The sequence below is a fragment of the Zingiber officinale genome, chromosome 4A, assembly GCF_018446385.1.
Source record: "Zingiber officinale cultivar Zhangliang chromosome 4A, Zo_v1.1, whole genome shotgun sequence".
NCBI lineage: Eukaryota > Viridiplantae > Streptophyta > Magnoliopsida > Zingiberales > Zingiberaceae > Zingiber > Zingiber officinale.
The window spans coordinates 75,608,252-75,628,760 of NC_055992.1; the positions used below are offsets into that span (position 1 = coordinate 75,608,252).

At 37.8% G+C, this 20,509-nt stretch overlaps 1 protein-coding gene across 1 annotated transcript; it reads right to left on the reverse strand.

The window, feature by feature from the left end:
• Positions 1–10,739: 10,739 nt before the first annotated feature.
• On the reverse strand, positions 10,740–20,238 carry LOC121970004 (CRM-domain containing factor CFM9, mitochondrial-like). Its single transcript, XM_042520386.1, has 7 exons — positions 19,869–20,238; positions 19,660–19,784; positions 19,499–19,586; positions 13,876–14,014; positions 13,501–13,774; positions 12,784–13,185; positions 10,740–12,169 (listed from the first exon to the last, which is right to left on the reverse strand). The coding sequence occupies exons 4-7, from the start codon at positions 13,953–13,955 to the stop codon at positions 11,234–11,236; spliced, it is 1,692 nt and encodes a 563-aa protein (XP_042376320.1). The 5' UTR covers positions 13,956–14,014; positions 19,499–19,586; positions 19,660–19,784; positions 19,869–20,238; the 3' UTR covers positions 10,740–11,233.
• Positions 20,239–20,509: the final 271 nt, after the last annotated feature.

A 20,509-nucleotide genomic window follows, 5' to 3' on the forward strand; every position in this document is an offset into this window, starting at 1 on the left:
AGAAATCAAAAAGACAGAGGCACAGAAGTTTTTACTTGGTTACAACCGGGGAGGTTGTTAATTTAAGGAAGTAGAGCGCACTAATATCTCCTTCAGGCGAAGAAGCCTCTTTATAGCAATGATCGCACAAAAAGATGAAGCTAAACGAAAATTGGAAGCGTGCAAGTGTTGTTTTTCAAGATGCTTGTTGTATATAGCTTCTTGGACCAAGACTGTATTTATAGCCTTGGTCGGGGCGCCTAGAAGGGTTCCAAGCGCCCGAAGGGGGATAAAACTTTATTCCTTTCACAACGGATCGCGGTCAAACGCGATCCAGATAAAATTCAATTCTGGGCGCCTGGAAGGGTCCGAGTTGATCATATCAAAACTACCTTGGGGTACCAACAGAATCTTCCCTCTAGCTATTGTGCTACCAACTAAGAGTCCGAGTAGATGATAACTCGGGAAGCCCTGATCTGCTTGGCTCTTGTAGTCTCATGAGCAAGGCTTCATACTCAACTTCATTATTAGATGCTCGAAAGTCAAACCAAATAGAGAGTTGTAGTACACATCTCGAGGCAATATTAATAGTATCCCGACATCGTTGCATTGTTAAGTGGGCAATCCATCCACATAAATTTTTCATGTTCCACTAGCTTCTAGGTCAAGAACTTCAGTGAGGTAGTCTGCCAAGGCTTGAGGTAGGATGACTATCCTTGGCTAATATTGGATATCACGGTCACTCAACTTAATGGTCAACTTTATTAATCTTTCAGAGGTTTCTGGATTCATTGGCACTCGACCTAGAGTGCCATTGGTAAGGATAGTGATAGGATGAACCAGAAAATATGACCTCAATCATCGTGCAAGAAGGACCTAGTCAAGAGCCAATTTCCAAAGGTCGGTGTACCTGCTCTCAGCGTCCTTCAATAGATGGCTCAAAAAGTAGATTAGGTGTTGTACACTATCTTCTTAGTGAAGCAAGACCATGGTGACAACTCCCTCGAATACCAACAGATACACCCATAGCATTTCTCCCACCACTAGCTTGGAGAGAAGCTGGGGTCGAGAGAGGTATTCCTTCAATTCAGCAAAAGTCTCATTACATTTCACAACCCACTTGAACTTGGAAGCTCTCCTCAACACCTTAAAAAGGGTAAACTCATGTCGGTCAAGTAGGAGATAAATTGGGAGAGCTCTATGATGCAGCCAACTAGCTGTTGTGCTTGTTTGAAGTTACATGAAGGTGGCATATTTTGAAGCACGTGAACCTTCTGAGGGTTTGCTTCAATTCTCAGCTCAGTTACAATGTACCCGAGAAAGTTCCCACTCCTAACCCTAAAGAAGCATTTATTGGTATTAATCTTGAGCTCGTATTGCCTTAGATATAACATGTCTCCTCAATATCCGAGATCAAACAGTCTTGATTAAGATGTTATCCACATACACCTCGATATTTCTCATGATTTGGTGCTTGAAAACCTGATCCATAAGTCATTGATAAGTTGCACCTATACATTCTTTAGGCCGAATGATATGATAATATAACAAAAAATCCCGTTAGCGGTGATGAAACTATCCTTTTCTTGATCCTTAAAAGTCAGGAGCATTTGATGATAGCCTTGAAAGTGTCCAGCATACATATGAGTTCATAACCGGAGGTTGAATCTATTAGCTGATCAATGTGAGGTAGATGATAGCAATCCTTCGGGCAGGCCTATCTCGAAAGTCGATTCAGACCTTCCACTTACCCCTCCCTCCCCCCGCCCCGACATGGACACTAGCACCACTTTGGAGAGCTAAATCGAGAACTGAACCTCCCGTACATACTCGACATCCATTAATTTGTCAATTTCCTCCTACATCACTTAATTCTTCTCTAACAAGAAATTTTTCTTCTTCCGTCAGATGAGTCAAACATCTGGAAGTGTATTTAGCTGATGAACCATCATGATTGGGGAAATGACTGTAACAACTTTCAAAAACCAAGAGAAGATGTCATGGTTGTGTGAGAGACATGCAATTAATTCCTATTTGAGCTCCAAGAGGAGATATGTGGCTACTCGGGTGACTCCGTCTAGTCGGTCGAGATGAAGTCGCATGTTTCATGGTCCTCTATCGGTTGGGATATCGACGCCTCCTGAATAACTTGGACTACTGTATCCTTAGTCCGGTGAGCCTTACGTGAGTCCGTCCGGATTACATCAATGTAGCATTTTCTTGCTTAAAGGCCTTCCAACTCGACTTTCCATTGGAAACTTGATTTTCTGATAAAAAATAGAGACTACCGCCTTAATGGCACTTAGTGTTGGTCTCTCCAATATAATGTTATAAGCGGAAGCTATGTTCACGATGTGATGAAAGGGTCCTGTGAATCAGTATAAGGGGGTATGCATAGAATGGAGTTTCTCCCCGTCTAATTGCATTTGATCGAAAGTCGTTTTGAAGATAATGTTGAAAGAACTGTCTGTATCTATGAGCATTCTCTTTACCCGATAGTTGACGATGAAAGCCTCAATCACTAGAGGATCATCATGAGGAACTTTTATTCCTACTAAATCCTCAGGCCCAAAGCTAATTGAAGGGTCTTTTCCTCTTCCTCAATTAGTGCCAACTGTAAAACCCTCCAGTCTTCTATCATGAGTCTTTCAGGCACGAGTGGAATCTCCATATATTAGGCCTCCTAAATCCATTTGCATTCCCTTAGGAATCAATCTTGCCTTTCCCCTTTTTGTTTGTGTTCTTCCCCTCATCTGTCTCCCAATGAAAATGGGAGGAACCTCGGGGCTCCCTAGGAGGAGAGCGAGATTGCCAATCTGATTGGCAATTAGTATCAATATCTCAGTCGGGACGGGGATTGCGCTTGTATGTCTAGGGTAAGCTTCTCTTAATGGGTCAACTTCAACTAACTTTGTAATGATCAGCCACTCATCTTAATTCCCTCACATACTGGTGGCAGTCTCAAGTGGAGTGAGTCTCCACCTGATGGTAGGCACAATAATGATCTGCCTCAAGGAGACCTTAACCAAACTCCAAAATAGGAGTATAGGCCATATCCACTATTTGCACCATCTTTTCCCATTTTCGATGTGCGACCTCCCGATTCCATAAGGGAAGAGAGGGAGCTCTGTGATCTGGTTGAGCAGAAGTTGTTGGAATGTATACTAAAAGTCTAGCTTTTTGTATAAATATTTATTTAGAATTAAGAATCACATTGGTCAAATGTCTACATTTATATGCTAAGTGTAGTTGTTCAATTAATTTATATTGTAGATAACATGGTGTGTGGAAGCTAGATATTAATTAAGTGAGTTATCAGTAACTCATTTAATTAGTGGACATTCGATATCTTAAACACAGGGAGATTAACACTCATGATAAGAAGGAGCCCATATATTAATATGGGATTGGTGCGGTAGTTCAATAATAACTCTTTAGTGGTATGAGTTATTATTGATGAACTTGAGTTGGGTGTTCAGGGCGAACACGGGAAGCTTAAGTTCATCGGGAGACCAAAACCAACTCCTCCTCTCGGTCCCTGTCGTAGCCTCTTATTTATAAAGTCTTATACCCACTCATACCCACCTTCTTACCCACCTTAAGGTGGCCAGCCAAGCCTAGCTTGGAGCCCAAGCTAGGGTCGGCCAAACCAAGGTTAGATGGGTCAAGTAGGTGGTCGGCCCTAGCTTGAACCCAAGCTTAGGTGGTCGGCCACAATAAATTAAAAGGATTTTCTTTTTTAAAATCTTTCCTTATGTGGAAATCATGGTTTTAAAAGAGAGTTTAAAATTTAAATCTTTCCTTTTATAGTTTTCTACAAATGATTAAGAGAAATGTTTGATATCTTTCCTTATTTGTAGTTAAAAGGAAGATTTTAATTTTTGATAAAACTTTCCGATCCTTTTTTGTAACCATCCTCATGGTTTTAAAAGAGAGTTTTAAAAATTATAAATCTTTCCTTTTATAGCTTTCTACAAAAGATTAAAAGAAAGATTTGATATCTTTCCTTATTTGTAGATTAAAAAGGAAGATTTTAATTTTGGAGAAAACTTTCCTTTTTGTAATCATCCACATATTTTAATAGAGAGATTTTAATTTATAAAAATTTCCTTTTATAACCAACCATGAAGGGAATTTTTAAAAGAGAAATTTTTATTTTAAAAATTTCCGGAAACAAATTAGGAAGTTTTAATTTTGTATTTAAAACTTTCCTTATTTAGAGGATTTGAGGTGGACGGCCATTAATAGAAGAAGAGGAATTTTTTAATTAAATTTTCCTTTCATTGGCAAGGAAATTAAGGAAGTTTTAATTAAACTTTCCTTATTCGCCAAGACCAAGGAATATAAAAGAGAGGGTAGAGGTGCCTCACCTTAGACAATACATCTTCTATTGTTCCTCTCTTCCTTGGTGGTTGCCGGCCCTCTCTTCCTCTTCCTCTCCTATTCTTCTTCCTTGTGTGACCAGTGGCATCTTCATCTCAAGGAGCTTGGTGGTAGCCGGATTTTGTTAGAGGAAGAAGGAGAGATAGGAGGCTTTGTTTCTTAGCATCCCTTGGACCTTGGTTGGTGGCTGAAAGTTCTTCATCTCTTGAAGATTGGTGGTGGTTGAAACTTGCTTGGAGAAGAAGGAAGCTTGGGTGGATTCTCGTCTCGGTATATCGTCGCCCACATGACGTCCGAGATAAGAAGAGGAATACGACAGAAGATCGTGAGGTCTATAAGCTATAAAAGTTATAACTAGTTATTAGTTTTCGCATTATAACTAGTTTATCTTTTTATTTAGATCTTGAAATACCAAACACAACAGGCTTGTGATTCTAGGCTATCAAATTTATGTTTCGATTTTGTGTTTCTTTTATTTTTCAATCCTGTGATTTGATTGTTCTTAATGGTTAAACCTAGGGTTACTATAAGGAGATTAAATATTGGTTTTCTTTGTAAGGCTTTGTTTAGGCAGTGGTGAATGATCCCATACCCAAGAAGGCCTAGTGTCTCGCCACGTTTGACTTGGAAGCTGAACTTTGAAATAAATATTTAATCAAATTTGTAACATAGGTGGATTTGGATTAATAATGTTAAGCATCGTTTGAGATCCAAGTCTAAACCTCTAAGAACAGATAAGTTAAATTTGGAATCAATAATGTTAAGTTCTGTTTGCGATTCCAAATTTAATTTCTAAAGAACACAATAGGTTGTTAGGAAAGGTTCAGGACTTGTACAAAATTTTTGTACAGGGGAACCGGTACGATATTCCAAATAGCAACCAACAGGAGCAAGGGCCGAAGTCAGTACTTCCTTTCTTTTTGTTGACTGAGCTTCCTCCACCTAAACATATTTTAGTGATCGGGCCTACAACCCATCAAAGTTGGCTGAGCACTTTTTTACCAGACACCTATGTTGGTGCAGGAAGCATCCAACGATCAAACCTGAGTTTTGATAATGGTAAAGGGTTCAAAGTTAAGGTTATTTGTGATCTAACAAATTTGAATGAGATTGCAGGAAAAGTCCTAAGGATTCTTAATCAAAAGCCCTAGCTACGATTAGACAGGTGGAGAACCCTAGGGGGTGGTAACCCTAGGTCCTAGGGGTGATAACTCTAGGTAAAAAGTCTTAGCAGGTCGAAGGCTTGGGGCAAAAATCCTAGAGTCGGGGACTCTAGGTTGAAATCCAGGTGTCGCGAACCGGGTGGAAGTCTCGACGGGTCATGGAGCGGACGTCCAGCATGAAGACCGGAAGCTTCGGACATTGAGCAAGAGTCCAGTCGATCTGGAGGATCGGTCTAGCAACAAGTAAACTCTCCTGAGAGGAGTAGGTGCGAGCGCGTTCCCCGGCGAGGGAACAGTAGGCATTGGTTCGACCTAGGATTTCTGGAGGAAATCTGAAATCAGAATCGGACAGTCCGATGACTGTCAAGTACTTATATTTATCTTATATTATTGTGATAACTTAGTTTTGCAAGGTATACTTTGTCTGTGGACTAATATGCTTTGTAGGAATGAAGTTGGCCAAAGGAAGCCTCGGATGAACAGTATCCGAGGCATCCTCCATGGAGCTTGGAGGCGCCTCAGGTGACCTAGATGAAAGCCTCGCAGCAAGGAGCGAAGGTGCCTTCTAAGGAGATGGGAGGCGGCTCGAACACTGGATGGAGGGCACCCTCCATGGAGCTTGGAGGCGCCTTCGGGTGGATAAGCAGCGAACTCCGCGAAACTTATCAACGTGGCTGACTCGAGCCTGGAGGCGCCTCCTATGGAGGTTGGAGGCGTCCTCAACTGCTTATATAAGCCTGGTTCGAGCAGATGCCAAAAACACAATCCATACTCGCAATATTTCTTCCGTGTGCTGCTAACCAAATGATCCGAAGAAGCCGTAGCATTGCTCCAACAACCTGAAGTCCAGATTTTCTCATTCTTAGTTTTTGGTATATTTTTTCTCTACACTTAAATTATATACTTGTAATTAATCTTGTAAAGATTCTCGAGCTTATAGTGATTATCCATCAAAAGTGATCAACGATCGCGGGTCTTGAAGTAGGAGTCGACACAGACTCCGAACCAAGTAACCAAAAGTGTTAGCACTGTTTCCATGTCTTTACTTTTCCACTGCATATTTACTTAAAGTTTTCTGAAATGAACGAATTAGTCATGAACGCTATTCACCCCCCCCCCCCCCCCCCCCCTAGCGTTTTTCGATCCTACAACCTAAAGATATCCCCATCTATCAATCCTTGTGAGAAAGCACTGGCCTACACCTCCAGGGTAATCAAAGGAGCATCCATGACTATCTGATTAAACCATTATAGATATTCCTTCAAGGGTTCTTTAGGCTTCTGCTTGAGGGCAAACATGTCATTTGGAGTCTTCTGGTGCTGCATGAACATTTGACACCATCTGTATAGTAATGTAATAGAGAGACATTTTTGAATTTGTATAGGTGGTCCTCGGGGTCGATCATGCCACATATTCCCAGATCTACAACCCTTAAAAATGTCACGATAGTTCATCCTAAAGGATGCTCTTCGAAAACGGCGGACCTTGGGGGCTTGGGGGGGCCTTCGATTTACCAGAACAGAGGCTTTTTCCTTCAATAGATTCCTATGCGGGGTCACCCAAGAGGATTTCAAGGACTCTTTCCTCACAACCGACATACCGACTTGAGTGGGGAACACACGTCGGGTGTTCTTGCAAGTCGAGTCGACTTTTGATGAGGCGCTTGCAGTGCTTCAACCGATTGGGTGCATCTCCATTCAGGGATTGGGCACAGGCGGTGTCGACTACTGGGGGTGTCCCTGCAATACTGTCTGGACTATGGCAACAATCAGCTTAGTGAAATCATCCATTGACATGGCGACGACATTAGGTATTCCGGTGTCATCCATCTTAACATCTCAGTCCAATTCTTAACTCAGATTCCCACAGACAGCGTCAATTTGATCTCGTCCGAAAATGCTACCAAATGAGCCATCGATGAGTAGGCCACCTGAGAACACTGCTAAACAAGCCATCGATGAGTAGGCATCAATGTTGACTGGGTCATCTTGCGCCAAGCAACGATGAGAACTTATGAAGAGAACTGTCGGAGCCTGAAGAGAGAATACTAGGGAGAGAAAGTTAGAATAATGACTGAGGGATTTCCCAGTGTAGTCACTCCAACGCTCAAGTCAACCTTTGGTGTGAAGGGAGGAGAACGAAGAATAGTAGTTAGGGTTTGGATGCGTATGTGGTCGTACCTATGCCCGTAGAAATGGGTTACCTTTTATAGGATTGTGGCTATGTTTCTCTCATCCCAAGATTCCTACTAGCATTACCCACGTTCCCCAAAATAAATGGCCACGTTGCTCACCTTTCCTAGAGTAAGCAGCCGCATTTCTCACATTCTTTAGGGAATAACGGCTACATTGTCCGTGTCTTCAGCGAGCCACCGCTTATCTCCTTAATTGCCAATAGTCGGGTGTGCAGCTTCGGTCAGTCGAGGTGGTCTTGAATCGAGATCGTTGAAGAGTCGAAGTTGCTTGGAGTCAGGAGCCCTCCGGTCAAGGCTTCTCAAAGTTGAGAGCCCTCCGATCGAGGTTTCTCAGAATTGGAGCCAATGGCAAGGGTTGCTTGGTGTCGGGAGCCCTCCAACCGGGGTTTCTTAGAGTCAAGAGCCCTATGGCCATGCCTGCTTGGAATCAGGTTGGCATGTCCTCACCAGAGTGTTGTAGGAAACGACATTATCAACATGGCACCATCTGATTACCTCTACATCAATTAGTGAGTTATTTTTCTATAATTTTTTTTATCTATAATCCTTTAACAAGTTCTTTATGTAAATGAGTTTTTTTATCGCACGTGGAAAAAACTATTGATAATCTACTATTTGGTAAAGTAGAAAGATAAAAATGATGATGATTACTCTGATACATAATCAAACATGTAGGTGTAAGTATCGAGGATAGTTTTGATATAATCAATCGAATTAAGTTAGGTCCCATTATATTTGGTTCTTGTATCTAAGTGTACAAGAACATAGAAACATAAGAAGTGAAGCGGAAGACACAACTAACGAATAGGATGGTACGGAAAAAGAGTCAACGGGCTCGGTGCATCCGAGAAATGAGATGTTGTAAAAGAGTACACCGATAGACAAGAAGGAAACACTCGATGCTTCCAAGGGATGAGAAGCCAGAGCGGAAAACAGCTAGAGGAGAAGGCCAAAATTAGGTCCGGATGAGTTCAACTCTGGATAGTCGAAAAATCACCCAACCGATCAGAGCAGCAGCCGAATAAAATAAATGCGGAGTTGACCGATCTAGGAGTCTAGACCAAGTCTAAGCGCTCGGACTCCAAGCGCCCAGACCAATCCAAGCGGTTGGGCCAGCCTGATATCGCACAGGCGTCTTTTTTGACCATTATGATGAGGATAACTCTCAAAGTCCACGTTAATACCGTTCCAAGCGCCTGGACTAGTCCAGGTGCCCAAGCAAGGATAAAATAGTTGTTAAAGAGCTATTGTGAAACATATAAGATGCACCACTAGGGGTGCCCAAACCTGCTCCAGATTCCCTGAGCTGTCACGTCAGCCAACGGATGAATTCAACCAATAGGCTATAAATAGAACCCTGGTCATAAGAGTTTAATATAACACTTGTAAACGAATTCAGTACTCTAAACTTCTAATTATATAATTTTCTTTCTATACTTCAAACATTGTACAGGACTTCTCCGCCTCTAACTTTGGTTGCAGAAGGAGATTTTACTAGTACTTGCATTGCCTTGGATTAGCAATCTTCCCAGTTACAAATCAAGTAAATTCTAATAGTCTTATAATTTTTACACCCATTTTTTTTTATTTTTTAAGTGTCTAACCCAAATCAAAAGAATGAAAAGAATATAATTTAAATTTCAAAACAATTCATTCCCTTTTTATCAGCTGAACATGGACCTACAGTAGGCACATGTAATTATGAATAGGTAAAAATATTTAATATTTCATTATAGCGGAGATTGATGAAACATATATTGTGCCTAGAGTAAGATGAACTTTATGTCAAGAAAAAAAAGCAAAAAATATCTTGTACATAATTTTTAAAAAAAAAATACTTTTACAGTTAAAATCAATCAGATCATCCCAACTACCATTAAATAATAAAAAAGAGAACCAAAACAGTTTGCTCACCTATCCCTAAATTGACTTGAATATCCTAATAGTCTAATTATTCAAACTAGTTGGTTTAGATCCATATTATTATATATTGAATGCATTATTATCACAAATGATGTCTATTTATCAATCAAAATAATTTTTCAATAACATGTAAATAAATATTAATTAATAGTAAATATATAATAACAAGACGCCATATTTCATGTTATAACACAATACAATTATATAAATATAATAGGTCTAATAATTAGAGCTGTAAGTAATAAATGAATCACTTTTAATAGACTCATCTAATTAGCAATCACCTTTGTTGTCTAGATCACCTAAGTAGATAGGGTAAGGATTCAAATTTTAACAAAGTCGAGAAAAAAAATCCTCCCTGCATTGATCAATTATAACTTTCTAATTTACCTCCTCACAGATAATCGTAAGATTGATCATGTGAAACCGTTAAAATAATAGATTCCACCTTTTATTATCAATAGATCACCTAAGTAATTTTTTTTTTTTGTTTTGAATCAACTACTTAGCAAGTCGCTTAATGACTACGCATAATGGCCCTTCAATTTTTTAGAATTATTTCCTCAATATATTTCTCTAATTCAGTTTAATCAGACACAACAAAAAAAAAAACAAATATATCAAGTTAAATCCATGATTTCTAGGTGATTTTTATTAAAAAAAAAAAAAAACTTTATCGAGTGAATTTATTTATTTATTTATACTAATCTAATCTAGGTATCTTGACTTTATCAAAATATATGATATTCCTTACGAAAGAATCGAACTCCTGTTGATGAGTTAACCACCGTATCTCTCTGTCGCGAGAAGCTTATTTGCATTTGAAGAATATGAGAAAAAATGTTTTAAAAACATAAGAACATTAAATATAAAGTGAAAAAAAAAAAATCTTTATAAAATATTTAAAATGATTTAAATAAATAGTTAAATGATTAATAAATATCTTAATTAAATAATATAAAACTATAATAAATATATATATTAATCGAACGAAACTAAAAAATATTATTAATGATGATAAAATAAAATAAAATTTTATTTAAATAAAAATATATAAAAACATACTAAACGATCAAGTTCAACGTAGAAAAAAATCATATAATCGAGTTCACTTTGAATTATGCATTCCAGGAAAATTTCTTTCCGCACAACACGTCGCCTTAAATTACAACAAGAAAAAACATGTTGCAACTGTCAAGGAAAATAAAATAAAATTATGCTGAGACATTTTCCCAAAAACAAGAGGACCCAACATAAGTCAACTAACTTCATTTTGGTCGACATTTGCATTTCAACTCGACTCAAAGAAGCATTACAGGATTCTTAGAAACGAAGAAATAGGGAAATTAGAAGCACACCCTCTTGGGTGAACATCTCTTAACAATAACATTAAGGTGCAACTCTTTTGCCATCGGTGATAAAGAGGGAAATCTATCATCATGGTTGAAATCCAATAATGAATGCTAACAAGAGCGTATCATCACTACCAATTGAGTGACTTGATAGAGGACATCCTTTTTCTATTTCAATTTTCAATTGCTACTTCCATTCACCTGCACATAAAATGAGTTAGAGGTTGGCGCCTAATTGATTAATCACTATCCCAACTTTCATCACCCTTTTTCTCATCAAGCACACCTATCTTCTGTCTACTCCCGCTATCGCTGTCTTCTGAATCTTCATTGCTGAGATAATCATAAGGGCCCATTGTTGATTCCACAAAATTCTGTTCGTCCTCATCTTCTGATTCCCCAACCGCATCTTCTGAATCTCCCAAAACATCACTGTCTAGGTTGATATCTTCATGTTCCCTCCATCTGGTTTCTATACTAGCTCTATCTCTCAAATATTCCTTTGGGGAAGCCCTGCTTTGTCTCTGTTTTATGTTATTTGTCTCTCTTTCTCGAGTCCCGTCTTTACTATAGGAGTTATGTCTATCAACATCAATTGCAGCATCACTCACTTGGTCATTATAATCCCACTCATCTTCTGAAGCTGCCGACATGTCATTGTCACTATCCCAATTTTTCCTCTCTGTATTTCCCAATCCAGTAGAAGTACCATTCCAACGCCTTCCATGAGCCCTATCCTCATCTCCTGAATTATCACTTCTCCAATCTAGTGCCTTGCTTGACCGACCCATGTCATCTTTTCCCCAATACCTAATTCTTGAAAGTTCCTCTTTCTCTGCCACTTCCTCCTCTTCCCACTCTTTGTCTGCAGCATCTTCAATCTCTCGAATAAAGCGGTCAAGTTCCTCCTGATCACTGTCCTCAGAAGGCACATCAATAGATTCATCTGGAGTATCAACAATTTCTCCTGTGGATGGTTTATCCCCATGGAATACATATGGAGTCCCTTGTTTCTCATCAATAGCCCTAAAAAATGTAGTAGCAATTCTCTGAATGCTAGCCATGGCAATTGGGTCCTCTGGATTGACACCCTTCCGTCTTAGCTCTTGCTCAATTTTTTTGATGTTCAACTTTTGAGATTCAAGAGCCTGCTCAAATCTGGCTTTGAATAGGGCCTACAATATGACAAGACAAAAAAAAAGGCTCTTAACACCATAGCTACAGTAAAATCAATGAATGACAGAGATTACACAATAGATCATGTGTAAATTAAGGTAGCATTAGCAGTTTACACATCAATGTTATGAAACATTATCCTTCATGACACATTACAAACTACTTTGAAGCAGAATTTATCTGTCAGAAAAAAGAAAAAGTGAAACATGAAGACTCTTAATTCACATTAAGATGCATAATCTATTAAACAAAAATGGCACAAGTAAATACATTAAGAGAAAAGGGAAGGGAACAAATCACTCAATAAGAAACGTTGAGGGGAACAACTGTGATCATTTAAAAGGATCACTATGCACTAATTTATCCCAGTAATAGTGAGTAAAGGAGCCCTTTGCAACAAGTGGCGGTTGAAATGGAAAGAAAAATCTTAAGTGCAAATGCAATGCCTTGACAAGTAGAACTAAAGAAAACAGTTATGGAATTTTTAAACCACAAACTTCTAGTTATAAAAAGGTAAACAAGTTCACATGAAACCCAAGCATTTGGATTAAAATTCTGTCATGAAATCAATTGATTTTCACACTTGCAGCATATAGTTAGTGGATGAGTGTACCTTCCTTTTAGTCAGGGTGTTGATTGGGATCAGATTCTTTGGTTGTCTGTAATTTCGTCCACGAAACATAATAATGGTTTTCACATCGTGTATATTAACAACAATGCCGCCACTTAATCTTGCTATCATGGTTGCCATTTCTTTGATTTTTTCCTTAGGAAAATTGTCACAACAAACTTGCACAGTCTCATGAAACTTCCAATGGAGATGCATGTTTTGAACTACTCCTCCAAAGACCCCACGAACTCCAACAGGAACATAATTTCTATTTCTGAAACCTATCTTCTTATAAGCCTGAAGCTGCTCAAGAGTAAGAAGCTCAGGATCATGCCGAGGAGGTGGTAACTCTGGCAATTCATATTTTTTGAGCTTTTGAAGAAGCAATCCCACCTTTTTCTTGGCCTACATAATAATTATATTAGTTAAGTCAGTACAAACAAGCAACTATAGTTTGGAAATTTTAAGTAAAAATTTATGATAAATGTCAAATCCCTTTATACAGAAATACTTATTGGTACTAGAACCACTTATCTACCTAGTAATGATGCAAGGCGAAGAGTATGCAATGTTACTAGTTGAGAAAGGAATGATATTGGAAAAGATGATCAAAATTGTCAATCCTCAAATCAATCAAAGAACATTATAGAGAAAAGGCAGGACAAATCAATAACTGTTTATTGAGAGAATGACCCGCAGAATTTTAGAATCCTAGCTTACTCTACGTAAGTTGTATAGTAGCCTTTCCTCTTCTGTCATTAACTTCTTTCTTATTTTTTTTGCACGTCTGATCTCTTTTAAAGTTTTTCCTGTTTCTCTTCGCATTCTCTTCTCCACCTTGCTCTGCATGCTTCTTCCTCTTGTTGTCGACATAAATCGATGCCCAGAAGTTGAACCCAACTGGTTGATAGAATTACAATAAACTTCTCTAGGCAGCACTGAGTGCACATTATTCGGCCACGTTTTCAAGCATATATTCCCATGTGAATAACACCTGTCAGCAACATATACACAAACTCAGATTTCAGAAATGAGAAAGCACTGTCAATAGGCCTGCTAAATAATAAACTATTTTAAGACCAGTTATTTGCCCACCTCTTTCCGAGATGCGAGGCACTTTTCCAGCAGTGTCTTTGTAAGTTTCTGAGAGCCCACATGTTCAAGATGAATATCATTCAACTCTAAAAAAAGGATGAATATTTGTTGGCTTTTCCACAAAGCAAATATCATACACCTAGATAACACCATAGTTAAAGTTCCAAGATCAGAAAATTAAGCACAGAAAGGCAATGCTAAGTGTTGTTCAAGACTAGGTGTAGCAGATGTTTCCTCTCAAGTATCAAAAAGCACCAAAAGCCAAGAACTAGTAGCGACATTCTCGTCGAGAAGCTAGGGAAAGGAGAAGAGGAGTAATAGAAAGTATAGTAGAAGAAGCATAAGAAAAACCTATCCACAGGTGCCACCATAGTAGAGTTGTGCATACAAAACTTAGGGTTAAAATGAGAAGTAGCTTTCAGTAAAAAGGATTTTTATTGACACAATTTGTATTCACATTGAACTGAGAATTATAAGAATTATGCCAATGATAAAATAAATAAAACATTAGGTAGCTCCAATCTGTGATAAAAAATGTTAGGTGCCTCCATTAAGTGATAAAAACAATGTTAGAAAGAGATTGTAAATAATAGATGACTAGTTCCAAAAAATCGCTTGATGGGGACATTGTAGATCTCTGAAGATATTCAAGGTAATATGATAGATTATTTAATGTAGCACACAAAATAGTTAACTGAAATACTGTTAGAAAAGTTGACACCTATGTTACAAACATTTAATAAAATATAAGCTGCATCACTATTAGATTTAATATATTTTATTATTTTATTTATTAAATAAGTTTGTTTGATATTTTAAAATTTATATCTTTTTAACTTTTTTTTTGTAATTTTCTCTCGATAATTCAGATCTTTGATTCTACCAATATTGATCCCACCCATGTTTTTGGAACATCAGATACCCCTCATATTGATGTGGACATCCAAGATAAAAACATGCAAATGCATTATAGTATTACAAGTCTGTTGTTCTACAAAAATATACAGGATCAACTATCATGTAATTCCTAATAAGTGAGTTCACTATATCAACCCAAAGGGGCACTCCAACACAAAACTGTCACTAAGGTCATGTGATCCCTAGTTAGGCATGGATGGTCCTAACACTCACCAAAATATCTCTAATATCCACATTTAGCAAACCTTAATAGCAGTGTTCTAAAATTCAGTCTAGACGGCCGCCTAAGCGATAGGCACTAGGCGCCAGCCACCAAAAATATGCTAGTCGACTAGCCTAGGCGGCCTTGGAGCCTAGATGAGATTAGGCAGCCCTAGGCAGAATTAAGCGGCCCAAGGTGCCATGGAAATAGTGTAGGGTTTTCATAATTTTTGTTAGTTTGGGCTTTTAATTTTAAAGTTCAATTAAAAAAAATCTGAAATGTAACCTTGAGTTTGTGTCCGATGATGATATTGAGTTTGTGTCCGATGAAGAATAAATTGTTGAAAATTATGGAGAAGTGGAATAAATTTATGATATTTTATTAGTTGTGTAATTTTGAACTCATTTTAAATTTGATTTATTGTGTTGGAGTTATAGAATGTATTTATTATGAAATTTATGTTGATACTATGGAATCCGCCTAGCGGTGCCTAGTTCCCACCTAGGCGCTAAACTCTAGTCTGGCGCCCGACTAGTGCCTAGATAATTTTAGAACCTTACTTAATAGTCGCACATGGACAATATTTATAAAGCCATGTAATCCCTAGTAATGTATTACTAATTCTAACCATCAGATGTCCACGAGACTTTTCAGTCAATATCTAAAAAGTCTCTCATATAAAGTCATAAATGCATGACAACTCACTAAATGGTATTCTAACTTTCTTATACATGTATAAGAAGTATACTATAGGTTCTTGATGTAAGAACAACATACAACATGTCAGAACAAGTAGCAAGTGACAAATAATCTCTAAACAAACAACATATGTATAAGGATAGCACGGGTTAGCATATACCTTCAAATACATGTGTAGGTTATACTCTAAAAATGTATTAATATTGGCAATGTGTAAGTTATACAAAGTAGGCATGCCAAAAGAATGCAAAGATCTACAACAAGCAACTTACTCAAAGAGCCAAATAGGTAAAGAAGGTCTCCATCAAGTCAAGCTTTCAGCTAAATATTCTATTACATGTTAAACTATAGTTTAAGATCTTGGACCATATCAGGTGACATGGTTGAAATGTATTGTTCCTATAAATTATAGGAACTCAATACTTAGCACAAACAATATATCTTGTGTCGCTATGTCAATAATGGAAAGAATATTGTGTCATAGTCACTCAACACCCTTTAGTATGCTACAAACACCCTTTGATATGCTATAACACAATTCATGATGAATTGAGATAAATTTTATTTAGTAGTTTGCATCTATATAAGATAATGTCAAAATTGTATCATCTAAATACAATCACAAGATCGAAAGTTAAGTATATAGTTGTTTTATTTTCTTCATCTTTCCACCTTCAATTAGCCACGGGCAGCAAATATTGAAACATCAACACAACTAAAGTAATATTATTCCGATCAAAGACTGAAACTCCAACATGGCTCAAGATTGTAAAACCTTGCATTAAACAAAATGTCAAACCCTAACCTATGACATTCGAGATTATTTTGGCCAAAAAGTAAAACCACATGGCTTAAACTCTCTCTCTCTAGGTTCCAATGCGAAACTCTCCCTCTTATTATTATTATCCCTTAAATAGGTACAAACACATTCATTATACTCATTGTACATCTCACCTATACTGTCATACACTAAGGAACACACAAGTTTCAAGGCACTACAGCATATAAATAAGTCAAAAATGTGAATATTATGGGTTGTCTAAGGAATCACCACAGGACAACAAGTCATCTCTTGATTGGATCGTCTAACTCAATGAACCTCCACCTTAACAAAGAATGAGAACCCCATCTCAAATTAGAGACGTGTTGTTGTTGAGAACTCAATTCAAAGTGATTGCTAGCTGTCGAATTCACCAAGCCACTGCCCAAACCTAAGGAAACAAAGGTCAAACCTAACCTTGTGTTAAACAAAAGGTCAAACCTAACCTTGTGTTAAACAAACGATCAAACCTAACCTTGTATTAAACAAACGGTCAAACCTATTCTATGACATTCAAGGGATTTTTTTGCCCAAAAAGTGAAACAACATGGCTCAAAATTCTATTTAAGTTCCAATGCAAAATTCTCCCTATTATTAATATGATTCCTTTAATAGATACAAACACACTCATTATGTCACTATGCATCTCATCTATACTGACATACACTAGGAAACACAACATCAACTTCAAGGCAACACAAACATGTAAATAAGTAAAAAAAAGATGTGAACATTATGGGATTTCCAAAAATATCACCACAAGACAATCAATGTCCTTGATTGCTCTCTCATCAAATAGTCGTCTCCTCATTGGATCCTCTAACTCGATGACTGTGTGCCTCAACAAAGAATGAAAAGTCTACCTCAGATTAGAGATGTATTGTTGTTGAGAATTCAATTCAAAGTGATTGTTAGTTGTCAAATTCAACCTGATAGGACCTTGTCAGTGGTTTTGTGAATTTGAAGGTAAAAAAAATCATTCATACTTGATTATTTAAACAGGTAAAAAAATCGCTCTATGCCCTCCTCCATTTGGGTCGGCTATCAAATCCTTCATCGAGTTCGGAGAAATTATCATCCCTAGCCTCGGCTCCCCTTTTATAGAGCTTGATCGACACACCTTCGGTCGATTAGATGCTCCTCTAGTCAACTGGACCTCTGTTGACTCTATATAAACTTGATTCTCTTCGACTGAGATCAGGCTAACTTTTACATCTTCGGTTGCCTAGAACCCTTCCGATCACTTGGATCGTAGACAAACCTCATGCGAAAATCGCACAACTCAAACTGATCAATTAATTGGTTCCCAATCGAATGGAATTTTTCTGTTGATTGAACCATGGGTCTAGTCACCTCGACCAGTTCACAACTAGTCTAGGCACGGACACACTCTGATCATTGAAACCTTCGTGCACTTGCATTTTGCTACAAAACTAATAAATAACCAACATGTAAACATGCAAAACATGTAAAACCCAGTACTTAGTTTACCTAACCTACTAGGTTCACTTGCTTAGAGTTTACTCCTCTAAAACTTTTTACTTTGCCAAGTGTTCAGCTCTTAGTTGATCCACTGAGACTTCCACTGCCAAGTGTTTAGCTGCCAGTTGACCCTCTTGAACTTAACCTAGTTCTCAACTAGGTTTGTCTAGTTCTTAACAAGATTTGTCTAGTTTCCAACTAGGTCTTCCACTGTCTAGTCCCGCTAGAACTTCCATTGCATAGTTTTCAACTTGATCTTTCACTGCATAACCCCGCTAGGACTTCCACTACCGGGTTCCCAACTAGGATTTTCACTGCTTAGCCTCACTAGGATTTTCACTGCCTGGTTCCTAACCAAGACTTCTATTAATTTGCAAGTATCTAGTCCTACTTGGACTTCCCACTCACTTCCAAGCTTTAAGTCAACCTTGACTTGCTTGGATTCCACATTTGATCAATTTTGACTAAGTTAGTCATCCTTGACTAAATTCTCTTAAACATATTGTTTAAATAATTTTCCCTTTTTTTGATATTTGACAATATATTTAAACTAGGCTAAATCAATTAACGTAACATTTCAAGTCTTTGCTAAGGTTAGAGAAACTAGGGTTTCTAACTTAAACTCTTTTTTTTCTCCCCTTTTGACATATATAAAAAATATATAGTACAAGGTTGGACGCCTAAGGTATTGTGCCAATAATAATATTGGAAATCCTTAGTCAACAACTATCTCCCTTCCCTTCTTGAAATACCATATTTTCAAAATGTTTTTCAATTTTTTGCAAACTCATTTTGAAAAGCATTTTAAAAAAATCAAGTCATTTTGGAAAGAATTGAAAAAAATTCAAAAGTATATAAAAAATATATAATTCCTTTTAAAATTAAATTTGAAAGATATTTTTCAATTTTTTAATTTCAAGATATTTTGAAAAGTATTTCAAAACTTTAAAAGTTAGATTTTGAAGCATATGTTCAAAAGAGAATTAATTTTTGAAACATGAAAATAGTTATGCAAATTTTGTAAGAAAAGATTTTGAAGATAATCTTTTAAAAAAAATAAATTGTCAATATTTTTGAAAAAAAATCTTTTTAAATATTGGTTTTACAATAGGGCTCCTTCTTAACCTAACACTCTTTAGGACATCCTTATTAACTATAAGGAAAATAAATCTATGTCTCTTAGGGGTTTGGGTGCTTTTTAATTGACCTAAGGATCTATAAGTTAAGTGTTGGTCAACAACTATCATTTGCAAATATGTATAGAATATATATAATTGCACTCAATCAAACATGAAATATCATTAAAAATGATTATGTGAATCACGATCTTCGCTTACGCTCCAAATAAATGTATAGGTCTCTCTAATCTCATTCTTCTCATTAGATTAGGTTTAATCCTCAATTAACCCTAATCACTTCTCAACTTAATCAGATTATCTAATCCCTAAACATTCCACACCCAATTGGATTTACATTCATGCTCGAATCAACACAATACTTACCCAAATCCAATCGCACAGCCGTCGACCCGTGACCGGAGAAGCTTGCTGCCAGAAATTGGTGGTCGGAGCTAGGTGAGGCAGCTGACCACTAAATCAGATCCACAAATAAAAAATCCAGCATTTTAAGCCACCAAATATGCTGTTAGGGTTAAATTCGTTACCTCTATAGCACGATAGCTTGGCTTCCTCTCCTACAGTGGCGAATCTGACCTCCACATTCCACGAGGGATCATCCTATTGAGGTGGCCGGAATTCTGTCATGGAGATGGCCGCTGCAGCCTTTGATCTGCAACCAGCATGCCGATCGAGTGACAACCGTGTGTGGCGATCTGATGGAAGGAAGAACCAAAATGAAAAAGGCACATCGTACCTTCTTATGGCCGAAAAAAGAGAGATCGTCGGATATTCCACAACCGATGCCTGCGATCAACCGTCGGAGATGTGGGCTGTGGCGTCCCGTGGCAAAGAGGGAAAAGAAAGGGCAATGGCCTCACTGGATCGGGTTAGGGCATAGGCGGTGGCTACCGGCGGTAGAGCAGTGTCCGCGGCGCTCGCGTGGACGACGGTCGGCTGGTGGCTTCACACGTTTCTGTGGAGAAGGGTGGCGATGATGGCTGAGGCTGCACCGGTGAATCGTCGGGTGGCTCAGCGTCGGGCGACGGCGCAAGAGAGGAGAAGTCGTGAGGGTCTCGGGAAAGGTCGGCGATGAAGAGGGGAGGAGAGGTCGGGTAAGGAAATTAGGGTTGGAGAAGTTTTATACTGTTTAATTCAATTAAACCCTAAACTAATTTCTTAATAAACTCATACTTAATTGATTATTCCAATGATTTCCCCAAATATTTAATGGAACTATCCTCTCAAAAAATGTCATCCAAGCTCAGAATAATTTTTAAAAAAAATCTATAAATTGTTAAAAAATCTAATAAAATTATTTTTCAAATAATATTTATTATTTAATTCATCGTATCTTACCCAATATATAGTCATTTATATGTTCGTGTAAGATAAACC